Source organism: Bos javanicus, chromosome 20, assembly GCF_032452875.1.
Source record: "Bos javanicus breed banteng chromosome 20, ARS-OSU_banteng_1.0, whole genome shotgun sequence".
NCBI classification, from domain to species: domain Eukaryota; kingdom Metazoa; phylum Chordata; class Mammalia; order Artiodactyla; family Bovidae; genus Bos; species Bos javanicus.
In genome coordinates, this window is record NC_083887.1 from 21924288 (window position 1) to 21937501 (window position 13214).

A 13214-nucleotide genomic window follows, 5' to 3' on the forward strand; every position below is an offset into this window, starting at 1 on the left:
AGAGGAAATCAGACCATTCCTTAATTCTTCTGTTAGGTTTGCATCACTGAATGCTTTAGTTAACAAGCTCATACTCAAAGCAAAGTACAAGTTTATTACTTCAAATAGTGATGCTCAGGTTATTAAAAGGAAACTGAGTTGAGCGCTGAATGTGTACTCTAAGATTAGCTTAGTAGATGTTTGCTCTTTAGAAAAGGGAAATTTAAACTTCTATGAAGAATAATATGACAAATTTATCCAAAGTTTAAAAAAACCACATGGTGAGACACAGGAATAAGTAGATGTAAGGAATGAAGAAGATTGGGGAATGAAAGAGTTATCTACAGAAAGTCTCACGAAATGTAAAGACTAAAGATACCTGAACCAAAATAAATAAATAAAAATTAAAAAATAATTGAACCTGTCAAGTGTGATCTCTGGAGAAAATGATATGTACTGATAAAATCTCCTGAGAGATTTGATGCTTAAATAGCACTTGTAGAAACCTCATTCGTATTAAAATTACAAGCAACTTACAAAATCCTCAGCCTCAAACTGCTTGCGTTCTCTCTTGTCGTCTTTCCTCCCTGTCTCACTGTCAGGTATGTTGTTTTCATGAAGTCCTTGGCTTTTTCCAGAATGGAAAATACTGCTACGAGAACGGGAACTTCCACCATGGTATCCCCCTCGATGATTTATGTTTTCAGTACCATTTCTTCCATGTGTACGCCATCCATTTTTTTCTTTCCTTCCAAAGTTACCTTTGAAAAATAATGGCAAAGTATTACAAATTCAAAGATGGTTATTCTTAAAGACTCAATCACAATCAAAACAATTCTTGCAAGAATGTGAACAAAATTCTTCTTAAACTCTACTATTTCTCAGCAACTTACCTCCATTAGGACGTCCAATACCAGAATCAAAGCCATCTGAAGAGTTGTGTCGTCGGCGGTTCACATCATAACGATTTTCTGTCCATGAAAAGTTTTCAGAATGCTTTTCAAAATTCAATGACGACTGAAACAAAGTATAAGCATACAGATAAACATACATATAAAATTTGACTAACTTTAGAAACTAGTAATAAATTGGCTTAATTAATTCCCAAGAATTTTAAATGGTTAAGAAGAATATTTTATAATTATTTCAATGTGTTTGGTAACTGAAAACTTATAAGAGGGATTCCACTGTTCATCTATTTTTTCTACTTAAGATAAACGACAGCACCATTCTTAAAGAGTTTAACAACTACATTCACCAGAAAACTTTAAAGGTAAAGCCACTGTAAAGGCGTCAAGACAAATATAGTACACTTCTTTTAAAATAAAACATAGTATCGTGTATTTCACATTCTTTGATTTAAATAGCTCAAGGTTTTCTTCAAGATCAGAAAATTATGGTGAATGAAGCTACAGTTCTTATTTTAAGTTCTCTATAGATTTATTTCCAAACTGCTCTTCCCCAAAACAAGTGTTTTAAAAAATCTGTCAAAGGAAGAATGTTGTAAAAACAATTACTACAATTCTCTCCAGGACAAACAGAAAAGCTCCTCAGTTTTAATACAAACACACTGCACACACTCTTTACATTTAACTAGGCTCCTCCACATGGCCACTGTGGGACTTACTGGTGCAAGTTCCCCTACTGCTCCTGGCTTCATCCTCATGCTGCTTCTGTGCATGAAGGACAAAGCCCTTCATCTGTCTTCCACCAGCATCCATGAAACAACAGTGACAACCTGGCTTGCTAAGCTTTTAAGTAGGGTAAAAACCCAAACACTTCACAACCCTACCAGTTATGGTGATGAAGATACCATGCTCTCAAAGCTAAAACTTTCTAGAAAAACAAGGGTAGGGTCTCTTAGGCCAGACGGGGGCACAGGATAAGATTCTTCAGGACCTGGCAACAATTGTTCTCATCCAAATGATGGGTAGAAGTAAAGGTTCCTCACCGTTTAGCAACTAAGTAAGTGGCAAGGGGCAGGACTGAAACAAGATAGTCCCAATAGTGCTTTAATGATGAAACTCTCCTCTGAGTAAAAGGAAGAGATGTATTATCATGAGATGGGGTCCCATCTGAAAGGCAATACAGCTTCAGCCGCTGAAGTCAAGAGGTCACCAAAGCTGAACAGCAATGAGAATAGAGAGTTTGGGAAAGACTGAAAATATTAGAAGTAAATCTGTTAAGGCCAAACTGCTACTGACATTGGAAACAAAGAAAAATGCAAAGCCTAGCTTTCTGGAGTGGATGTATTCTGTGCTCTTTGTACTTTCTGACTCCTTTCTTCCCCACATCAAACTCAGCTGCTTTAACAAGAAAGTCAGTGTGCGCCAGAAGTTAAGGCAAGAAAGAAACAAACTCTTATAGTTCTCTTACACACAGGTACCCAAGTTACCATCCTACCCACTCCCATGGAGGGGAGACAGCATTAAGCACAAGAGTAACTCAAACTTTTCCATACAGGGCAAAGCCATGGCATTGTGGTACACGGGGGCATGAAAGGTCCCAGCCTGGGGTGTTTCCTGGGGCCAGGAGGTACATAAAAGAGAAATCAACACCAATCTTGGCTTGAGAAGCCACAAAAGAAAAAAGCCTCCAGGCCACCCATGCAACCCCCAAAGGAACAGTCTCCCCCTCCACCCTGAACTTTCCCACATTCCATGCTAAAGAAATCATGAGCGGTCCTGAAAGCTTAGACTGTAACTCTGATATGCATATACATACTAAACTCCTTAGTCTAGGCAAGAATATACAACTGAGAAAAGACAATCTCTTTAACAAGTGGTGCTGGGAAAACTGGTCAACCACTTGTAAAAGAATGAAACTAGAACACTTTCTAACACCATACACAAAAATAAACTCAAAATGGATTAAAGATCTAAATGTAAGACCAGAAACTATAAAACTCCTAGAGGAAAACATAACCAAAACACTCTCTGACATAAATCACAGCAAGATCCTCTATGACCCACCTCCCAGAGTAATGGAAATAAAAGCAAAAATAAACAAATGGGACCTAATTAAACTGAAAAGCTTTTGCACAACGAAGGAAACCATAAGCAAAGTGAAAAGACAGCCTTCAGAATGGGAGAAAATAATAGCAAACAAAGCAACTGACAAAGAATTAATCTCAAAAATATACAAGCAGCTCATGCAGCTCAATTACAGAAAAATAAATGACCCAATCAAAAAATGGGCCAAAGAACTAAACAGACACTTCTCCAAAGAAGACCTACAGATGGCTAACAAACACATGAAAAGATGCTCAACATCACTCATTATCACAGAAATGCAAATCAAAACCACAATGAGGTACCATCTCACGCCGGTCAGAATGGCTGCGATCAAAAAGTCTACAAACAATAAATGCTGGAGAAGGTGCAGAGAAAAAGGAACCCTCTTACACTGTTGGTGAGAATGCAAACTAGTACAGCCACTATAAAGAACAGTGTGGAGAGTCCTTAAAACACTGGAAATAGAACTGCCATACGACCCAGCAATCCCACTGCTGGGCATACACACTGAGGAAACCAGAATTGAAAGAGACACATGTACCACAATGCTCATCACAGCACTATTTAACAATAGCCAGGACATGGAAGCAACCTAGATGTCCATCGACAGACGAACGGATAAGAAACCTGTGGTACATATACATAATGGAATATTACTCAGCTATTAAAAAGAATACATTTGATTCAGTTCTAATGAGGTGGATGAAACTGGAGCCTATTATACAGAGTGAAGTAAGTCAGAAAGAAAAACATCAATATAGTATATTAACACATATATGTGCAATTTAGAAAGATGGTAACGATGACCCTATATGTGAGACAGCAAAAGAGACAACAGATGTAAAGAACAGACTCTTGGACTCTGTGGGAGAAGGCGAGGGTGGGATGATTTGAGAGAACAGCATTGAAACATGTATATGACCTTATGGGAAATAGATCGTCAGTCCAGGTTTGATGCATGAGATAGGGTGCTCAGGGCTAGAGCACTGGGATGACCCTGAGGGATGGGATGGGGAGGGAGGTGGGTTCAGTTTGGGGAATACATGTACACCCATGGCTGATTATGGCCAAAACCACTGAATACTGTAAAGTAATTAGCCTCCAATTAAATAAATTAATTTAAAGAAATAAATAAACAAACACCTTAGTCTGTGTGCCCATGGTGGGAATGGAATGGACCCTAGTATCCCAACATGGCTGATAAAAATTTGGAAAAATCTCAGCAGTAAGAGTGGGAAATTAAAGTGATCTTGCAGGTGGAGCCACTAGGCCAATTCAATGTACCAGTGTGTTTTATAGTTGGTGCTAACGTTACATGCTTGTACTAAAAATGCTCTAGATTCTCCCATTCAGGAAATGTCACAGGTTGAAAGATGATTCCCATCCCCTTCAAAATGGTCTAATAAAAAGTACAGCTTCCAGAAGGAAAGAAAATAAAATCATATGTGGCTGAAGACTTGGCTCTGCAGTATTCAGAAAGACTATTTTCCAGTACAGCAATACCATCTGCCTGACACACACACCAAGTACACACTCCTTTTAAAAACTGAGTTCCCCTGGTAGCCTAATGGTTAGGATTCCAGGCTTTCACTGCCATGGCCAAGGTTCAGTGTTCAATCCCTAGTCGGCCAAAAAAAAGAATGTGGCTCCTGCCATAATGCTGAGCTCTTACTGAAAGCAAACTTAAACTAAGGACTAACCAATAAAAGAACCCAAGAGGGCTCTTGATCAAATGGAAATCATGTGTTCAACAACACAGCTGGCCTCGCCCTTGAAGTGCCAACCATAAATTTGCAGTATACTTTATTCCCCTTCCTGCCACCATGACAAGCCAGTGTTTCAATAAGCTCTCAAATCAGAAAAGTTCCCCTACATGACTGAGCCTGGTTCACTGATAGTTCAGCTAATTTAAAAGATGCTGGTACACACAGTAGCCACCCAGCCCCAACAACTCTGGAAAACCAAATGGTTAAGTGCCAATCACCTCAATGGAATAAAGCTATGATCCCTGCCTTAGATATTCTTAAGGACAAGACATTTTATATTTTTCTAACTCTTGTGTTGTTGCCAATGGCCTCATCATCTATCACTGAAAAACTATAGACTAGCCAATTAAAAACATCTCTTGGGGTCACACATGATGGGAAACTGCAGCTGCTGCTGAGACAATCTGAGTCATTTATGTTAATTCAGTAAGGCTTGCTATCTGATGAGAGTGAATGGCATTGAGAGTGACTGAAATTAGAATGCTGATCAAATCTTCAGCATACCACCTAGACCCATTATCACACCAAACATGGAACACACCCACTATCACAGACTGGTTACAAAAGAAAGGACTTTATCTTTCTGATGCAGAAACCTCTACTGCATGCCAGCTTGTGACTCCTGCCAAAAGCTGGTCCATCTGTCTCACTGTAAAGAATACCACATCACACGGAACTACATCAAAGATCTGACTTCTTCATGGAGTCCTCAACGGAGTTATATCACTACTGAAACTTTTTCAGGTTACATTATTACTGCTGCAGTCTGATGGGCTAACTCTGGTCACAGTATTGTGTCTCCTGAAATTAATTCACGTAATGGGTATATTCAGACCAGGAACAGTCCATTAAACAGTGCATCTTTTGTCAAAAAGGTCATCCTGCAATGAATCAATATTCAAAGTACTCAATGGATGTTTCATACTATTATTCACAAGTATAGACAAGCATTTTAACAGTCCCCTCAAAATTCAACTCAGAACCATTTATATTATACCTCTACACCCCTCATCTCTTCCCACATCTTAGTAAGATGAATGAATGCAGCATAACCAAAAGGGGATCATCTCCTCTTGGCCACTTCTTGTGTAGTAATCAGGATGACAGAAGTGGAAGAGTTATGACAGTAAACAGACTTACACTAAAAATTCTGCTCTGATTATCCCTAGATATAATGTTTCTTTCTTTTCCCTAAGAACAACTACAGGCCAGGCCAACCCACAGGGTGATGGCTAACCAAAATGAAATTCAAACAAATCTAGTTTGGCCATCTGGATTCTCCTGTTGAACTGGCATGGTCCTAGACATGTAGACAACAGCCATTTGCTTGTGTACACTTCTCACAGAGTCCCTGCCTACAGTATCCAAAGTAGACGAAGGTGAGGGTGAGATATCTTTAAAACGGGGTCTCTGAAAATTATTTAAAAATGCCCCTGTCCCACTCACATCCAGTTCCTCTAGATTAAAATATCTAGGTACAAGGAGAGTTTTTAAGTGAAGTTAGAGCTATGGGAATGGGACACACTGCATACAGATTACATGGCTATACAGGGAGAGCAAAAACCCTAGCAATTGGGAGAAGAAACATCTTTAACACCAGAAAGCACAGGTACAAAGGAGAACAATTAATGATCTCCTTATCCCTTGGAACAAGGGTCCCCAACACGCCAGGCCACGGACCACTACAGGTCTATGGCTTGTAAGGAACTAACCCACAAGCAGGTGAGCAGTGGGTGAGTGAGAGAAGCTTCAACTGTATTTACAGCTGCTCCCCATCATTCACATTACTGCCTGAGCTCCACCTCCTGTCAGATCAGTGACAGCATTAAATTCTCATAGGATTGCGAACTCTACCACGAACCATGCACAGAACAGACCTAAGTTTCACACTCCTTATGAGAATCTAATGCCTAATGATCTGAGGTGGAGCTGAGATGGTGATGCTAGCACTGGGGAGCATCTGCAAATACAGATTACCATTAGCAGAGAGGTCTGACTGCACAGTGAAAGTTGCTCAGTCCTGTCCAACTCTTTGTGACCCCACAGACTATACAGTCCATGGAATTCTCCAGGCCAGAATACTGGAGTGAGTAGCCTTTCCCTTCTCCAGGGGATTTTCCCAACCCAGGGATCAAACCCAGGTCCCCGCACTGCAGGTGGATTCTTTGCCAGCTGAGCCACAAGGTATGGACTCCTGACTGCACAGAGACCATAATAAATCAACTGCTTGCAGATTATCATCAAAACCCTATCAGTGAATGTCAAGTCACAACAGGGCCGCATCTGGTGGCAGGCTTTATAGTGGCAATAATGCACTTCATCTCATGAGACCTGGAAGTCTCATCTTCTGCCAGCATCCATGACAGTAACAAGCTAGCTTATTACAGTTATCTTGAAAGCAGGATAAAATTTCAGACCTTTCAGACTCTGACATATAGCCAGCATAGTAAAATATGAATAAGAAACACAAAACAGGATTGAAAATATAGAAAGAAAACTGATATTATTTGTGAATGATTGATTTTCCACATTAAAAATTCCAAAAGCATTCAAGTAAAAATTAATGTTGCTAGCAACAACATTAATACTTCAAGATACAATACATATGCTAGAAAGACTTAATAAGAAAGCGTTTTAAAATAGCATTTAAGGTAGCAACAAATAGGAACCTCCCTGGTGGTCCAGTGGCTAAGACTCCATGCTCCCAAAGCAGGGCACCCAGGTTTCATTCTTGGTCAGGGAACTAGATCACACATGCCACAACTAAGACCAAAAATCCTGCATTTCACAACTTAGAACCAGCACAGCCAAATAAATAAGACTTTTACAGAAAGAAAAAAAAAAAAGGAACAGCTACTATAAAGCAATTGAATATGGTGGGTACATGTGTGTGTGTGTAGAGAGAGAGAGAGAGAGAAATACTTGGGTGACTGAAAAAGAACTATGCAACTTGATGTAAAACAGTTAAAGATCACACACAGACATACATACACACACACTCTCTTTTTCTCTCCCCCGCCAAACCAGTACTCCCCCCAGAAAGGCAGCCCATAAGAAATAATAAACAAAGAACGTGAATAGGCAATTCACAGAAATATAACCCAATGTCCAAGAAACAGTAAAAATACATTTCATAACAAAGACCGGCAAAAATGTTAACCCTGATAATCTGACAAAGTCTTGACAAGAGTACAAAGTAAAAAGAATAGTTATGTACAGCACGCTATGCTATGCTAAGTCACTTCAGTCATGTCCGACTCTGTGCAACCCCATAGACGGCAGCCCACCAGGATCCCCCATCCCTGGGATTCTCCAGACAAGAACACTGGAGTGGGCTGCCATTTCCTTCTCCAATGCATGAAAGTGAAAAGTGAAAGTGAAGTCGCTCAGTCGTGTCCGACTCTATCGACCCCATGGACTGCAGCCTACCAGACTCCTCCGTCCATGGGATTTTCCAGGCAAGAGTATTGGAGTGGGGTGCCATTGCCTTCTCCGATGTACAGCATACAGGAGTATAAATCAGTATACCAGATGGAAAAGAAATTTGGCAGTATGGAACTGAATTCCAGCAATTTTTCTTCTAACTATAGGTAAGAGCCTTGCCATTCAAAATGTGGTCCAGAGACAAGCAGAATCAACAATACTTTGAAGATTGTCAGGACTAGGACCCCATTAGAGATTTACTGAAATTAGAATCTGCATTTTAACAAAATCCCCAGGTTACTTTCATAGCCATTAAACTCTGAGAAGCAGGAGTCTAAAGAATTCTTATCTATGCATGCTAGGAGACAGTAAAAGAATAGTCAATACAGTATTCATTATAGAGTTCAGTTCAGTCGCTCAGTCATGTCCGACTTTTTGTGACCCCATGAACCACAGCACAGTCCAGTGAGTTGGTGATGCCATCCAACCATCTTATCCTGTCGTCCCCTTCTCCTCCTGCCCTCAATCCTTCCCAGCGATATAAACAATCTCAACTTAATGAGATAAACACAGTGTGATACAGAGGCAAAAAATAGAATACAGAGTTTTGAGGCTCCCCTGGTGGTTCAGACTGAAGAATCCACCTGAAATGTAGGAGACTCGGGAACAGTTTTTAAGGTAATTACAGCAAATCTGCAGATATCAACATGGGGGGAAATCTAAAAGATATAAATAACAAATATAAAAACAAGGTTCAGAATATAAATGTTAATCATTTATATTAATGTTCTATATATACAGAAAACTCTTTTGATATTCACATACCTAGTAACAATATAAGAACATGCACTGAGAATATCTCTGGGGAAAAAACGAAGACAGAAAAAGGACTGTGAAGAAGTCAACAGCAGACTTCAATTGTTTATTTCCATAAGAGACACAAAGATAAAACTGCAAAATGTTATGATGTGACTTATTCTCCATGTTTCTCTGTACGTTTAAATATTTCTTTAGAACTATCCACATGGTTCTTTTAGAATTATTAAGACAAATATACTGTAGGAAAATATATGCAGAATATGCAACAAACCCCTCAATATGAAAAGAGCTATTACAAATAAATCACTAAGAAATAAATTACATGAATAACATTTCGTAAGACAAAACTATGCTCAGTCATAATTAAATAATGCAAATCAAAACAATGAAGTGTCGTTTTTCATTGAATTTCACAAATATGAAAAAATGGGGCAACAGCCAGCATTGCCAATAGGGAAAAATCTGCCCCCCTCCATATAATTTTTATAGGATTATAAACTGGTACAATCTTTCTAGACAACAATTAGGCACTATCTACCAAAAGGTATAAACTTCCTAATTCACAGATTCTGCTGCTAGGAATTTCCCCTACAAATACATTCAAGAGATGGCCAAGCATTCCTGCAACTTAGTCCATTAATAGGTCCAATTAATCTATGTAGATTCACTCAATAAAAGATTAAGGTTGACAGTTGAAAAATGCAGGGAGTTAGGGGTGCCGACTCTATGTATGGTCAAAATCAGTATCCACAGATCACGGAGTTGTACAGTACATATATTTATTGGGGAGAAAAAATCCACATAAGTGGACATAAATAGCCCAAACCCATATTGCTCAAGGGTCAACTGTACACAGCTACTGCAGAGTGAAGACACCCATGTACTAACTACATAAATAGATTTTTTTTTTCTTCAGAAATAGATTATTGGAGATGCTACCCTTGAAGGAAAAATAAAAGCAATTTCATTCGCTTACCCAAACCAAGATAAAATTATATTCTGATATATATATTAAAACATCCCAGTATTTCACTTCTGAAAATTAGTCTATTTCTTAATAATCAAAAAAAGGAAGTTATTAAACATAAATATTTAAAGTCAAGCACACATATGTTCCTACACTAACGCAAGCACTTTGGGTCAAGTTACTTGTCTCTGTCAACCTCAGTTCCCCATCTGTTTACATGGATTGGGGCAAGTAGTGGTGGAAGAGCCGAACAGTATTTTACCTTTTATGCTTTTGTTTGCCTTCTTATAAAGCGCTTTACACAGTGACTGGTATACAGTAATGACTTGAGAAATATTAGTTACCACATTTTAAATCTTTTTCTGAATTTTTAAAAATAATAGCATAATTTTCTGATTCCCAGAATATGTGAATCAACAGTTAAAAACTACTTAGTAAACAAGAAGTTTCAATGAATTCAGCTACCAGTCTAAATTTTCTCATCCTTTCTTAGCCTAAAGTTTAAAAAGCACAGTTTCAATGCAAACTGATACTACTTATATTATTGAAGGCAAGTAATTACAATTCTATTTTTCAAACTGCAGGTGAGGTCTCATTATAAATAAGACACATAATTAGTAACAATTTGTTTTTAGCATTTTTTTTTGATTGGAATAAAAAGACCCCAAGAGAAAGAAGAACATAGGTAAATGACTTTTTAGTTACAGCTATGTGAATATGAAAACATGATGTAAAATTTCTTACTGGGTCCTAATGAACAGTTCAAATGCCAGTATGTCTATTTCATAGACAGAAACAACCACATGCAGTTTAAAATTTCACCACATGATGGGGCTAAAATTCTGCACACCTTAGAAAACTGCTCAGGTGCAGTGTTGAAAACATTGTTAACCCTTAATTCAAGTACTCTTATCATCTCTTCAAATAATAAAAGAAAAGACTTAACACAAAGTTGAAAAAGAGAACCCAACAGTTATTTATGACTATCCCATTTATTCAGGAAAAGATTAAAAGGGCTCTGTCAGAAAACAAGAATTATAACTGAAAACCCACGAATAGTGATTTTGAGTGATACAGACAGCATTAATACCTAATGATGTGTGTATTTATTTATTTGTTAAAACCACTTTGCGAAAGGTCTAAGAAGGTAATTTCAAATATTGCTAGCTAAGAGTTCAAAGTGACATTATTTTCTGTAGGTAAGCTAAAATAAATTAGAATTAATTGAAAATTTAGAATTGGCAAAATCAAAACTTCGTTTCATGAGGGCCTATATTCAGATCAAATGTCTGGTTCTAGAAAACATTAAGAATTCCACCACACAAAACAAAGTCAATCTTAATCAACCTTAATCAACACTTCAATGAAGACAAGAATTATCCTCAATAATGTTTGTAACTAATTTTCCAGGTGCTGATAATTTTTATTGATATGTTTAAAAATGAAAACAAATCTTAACTCATTTCAAAGAGAAAAGGGAAACAAACGGAGGAGCAAGAAATTCATGTACTTCCAGGCTCTGAAGTAGGTCTGGAAAAAACTGAATCCAGGAAAAGCATAGCTGACAGCAACCGGGGGGTGGGGTAGACATAAACAACAAGAGCAAAGCAAATTTCAGAGACCTAAATAGAAGAGGAAAGGCAGGCAAACAGAGTCTGTAACTAAGAAATGGTTTTCCCATTTCCTAACAACTGTGATCCCATTTTATAATCTATGAAATAAAATGTTTAATCATTTTACAAAATTCACAAATGAAAATACTACAAAATAGAAAATGCATCCTAGATTCTAGTCTAGGCTCACACTAATCATATGAAAAGAGGCAAGTCAATGAGCCTTCCAGAGAATCCATCTGCATAAAATAAAGTCAGTTCACATGCTATTTCTCCAATGCAACTTTTCCAATATATTATGATCTGACAAGTCCTTACTGGGGAACAACTCTACAAATTTAAAATTGTTCCCATAAAAGCTGTTTCAGCAAACTGTTCTATAAGAACTGCTTGGACCCCCAAAAGGTCCTAGATGAATGCTTTAGCATGGTAGAGACTGATTAAAAGGTAAGCAGATGATTAAGACCTCCCTCTTGATTCCTTTGCACTATGGAAAAAACGAAGTGGAAGATAGTATGGAGCCAGATAGATTGATTCTAATCCATTTCAACATCCCTCTCAGCAAGGCTTATAAGCAGATGACAATTTCAAGCATGTCAAGCATGTCTTATACACTAAGTTCTGTTTCGGTTATATAAAATGAACATTTTAAAATCAGTGAGTCATCTGATATGTAGCAACACTGCAATGTTCTCATAACTCCTAAAGCTGAGTAATATGCCAAAGTCTTATTATTTGAAAAAGAATTCTTCCAGTTGTAAGGAAAGACTTAAAAAACTTCTGATGTTTTTTTAATGTTATCTATAGGAAAGTAAGCAAAGTTAGTTATCAGAAGAATAGTACACAGAGAGGTAAGCGGCAAAAGTAAAGTGCAATGTATTTAACTGGCTTGAATTGTAAAATGCAGAACTTTAGCACAAAAGATAACTTTTGAAGTAAATGGTTTAAGAATGTTGATGGTATACTGAAAATTGACATATATAGATAAACCAACACATTAAATATGAAATAATTTAGAAAGTTTAGGTGTTTCTCTGCAAAACATTAAGCTTTGGTTTAACTACATCTGTGCACAACATGAACTAAATAAAAGCAGAAAGACAAAAAGAAAAGAGAGATGCAAGAAAGAATACCTTTGTTGATGATGGTGGGGTAGGAAAATTAAGCCAGGCTGGAGCAAAGTCATGCTGCGCCATTTAGGTCCAGTCTCTCCAACTCAGCGAAACAAGGTTTCAACACCTCATGGCAAGTCCCTGTCATACAAAAGCGGAAAACATTAGATCTATATAGTTCCTGGCCAAAGTATCTTATACCTCCTTTAAATTACAATGATCTGACTACTATAAGATTTCAATTATAATTCTAGAAAAGGCAAAAATATAGTGACAAACCAGATCAGCACAGTGGAGGGTAAAGGGCCTGGAGAGAAGGGAAATGACTACAAAGGGAAGAAAGAAATTTTCAAGGGTAACTGGGTATTTATCTTAATTGTGGTGAAGGTTATTATACAAATGTAGACACCTGTTAAAACTCAGCAAATTATGCACTTAAAACTGGATAATTTTATTATAAACTACCTCAATGAAGCTTAGTTTTGAAATTATAATAGTCTTGAAACAGACTAGTTATAAAG

The 13214-nt window shown here is 37.6% G+C and overlaps 1 protein-coding gene across 4 annotated transcripts in view; it reads right to left on the bottom strand.

Annotated features, from left to right (window-relative positions):
* Positions 1 to 13214, bottom strand: part of GPBP1 (GC-rich promoter binding protein 1) — a 64434-nt gene that overhangs the window by 17858 nt on the left and 33362 nt on the right. For all 4 annotated transcript variants that reach the window (XM_061393478.1, XM_061393480.1, XM_061393481.1 and 1 more), the window contains 3 exons: positions 12715 to 12834; positions 873 to 996; positions 517 to 740 (listed from right to left, as the gene is read on the bottom strand). In XM_061393478.1, coding sequence (XP_061249462.1) covers positions 517 to 740; positions 873 to 996; positions 12715 to 12777 — 411 coding nt within the window. In that variant the 5' untranslated portion in view covers positions 12778 to 12834. The remainder of the gene's footprint in view (positions 1 to 516; positions 741 to 872; positions 997 to 12714; positions 12835 to 13214) is intronic.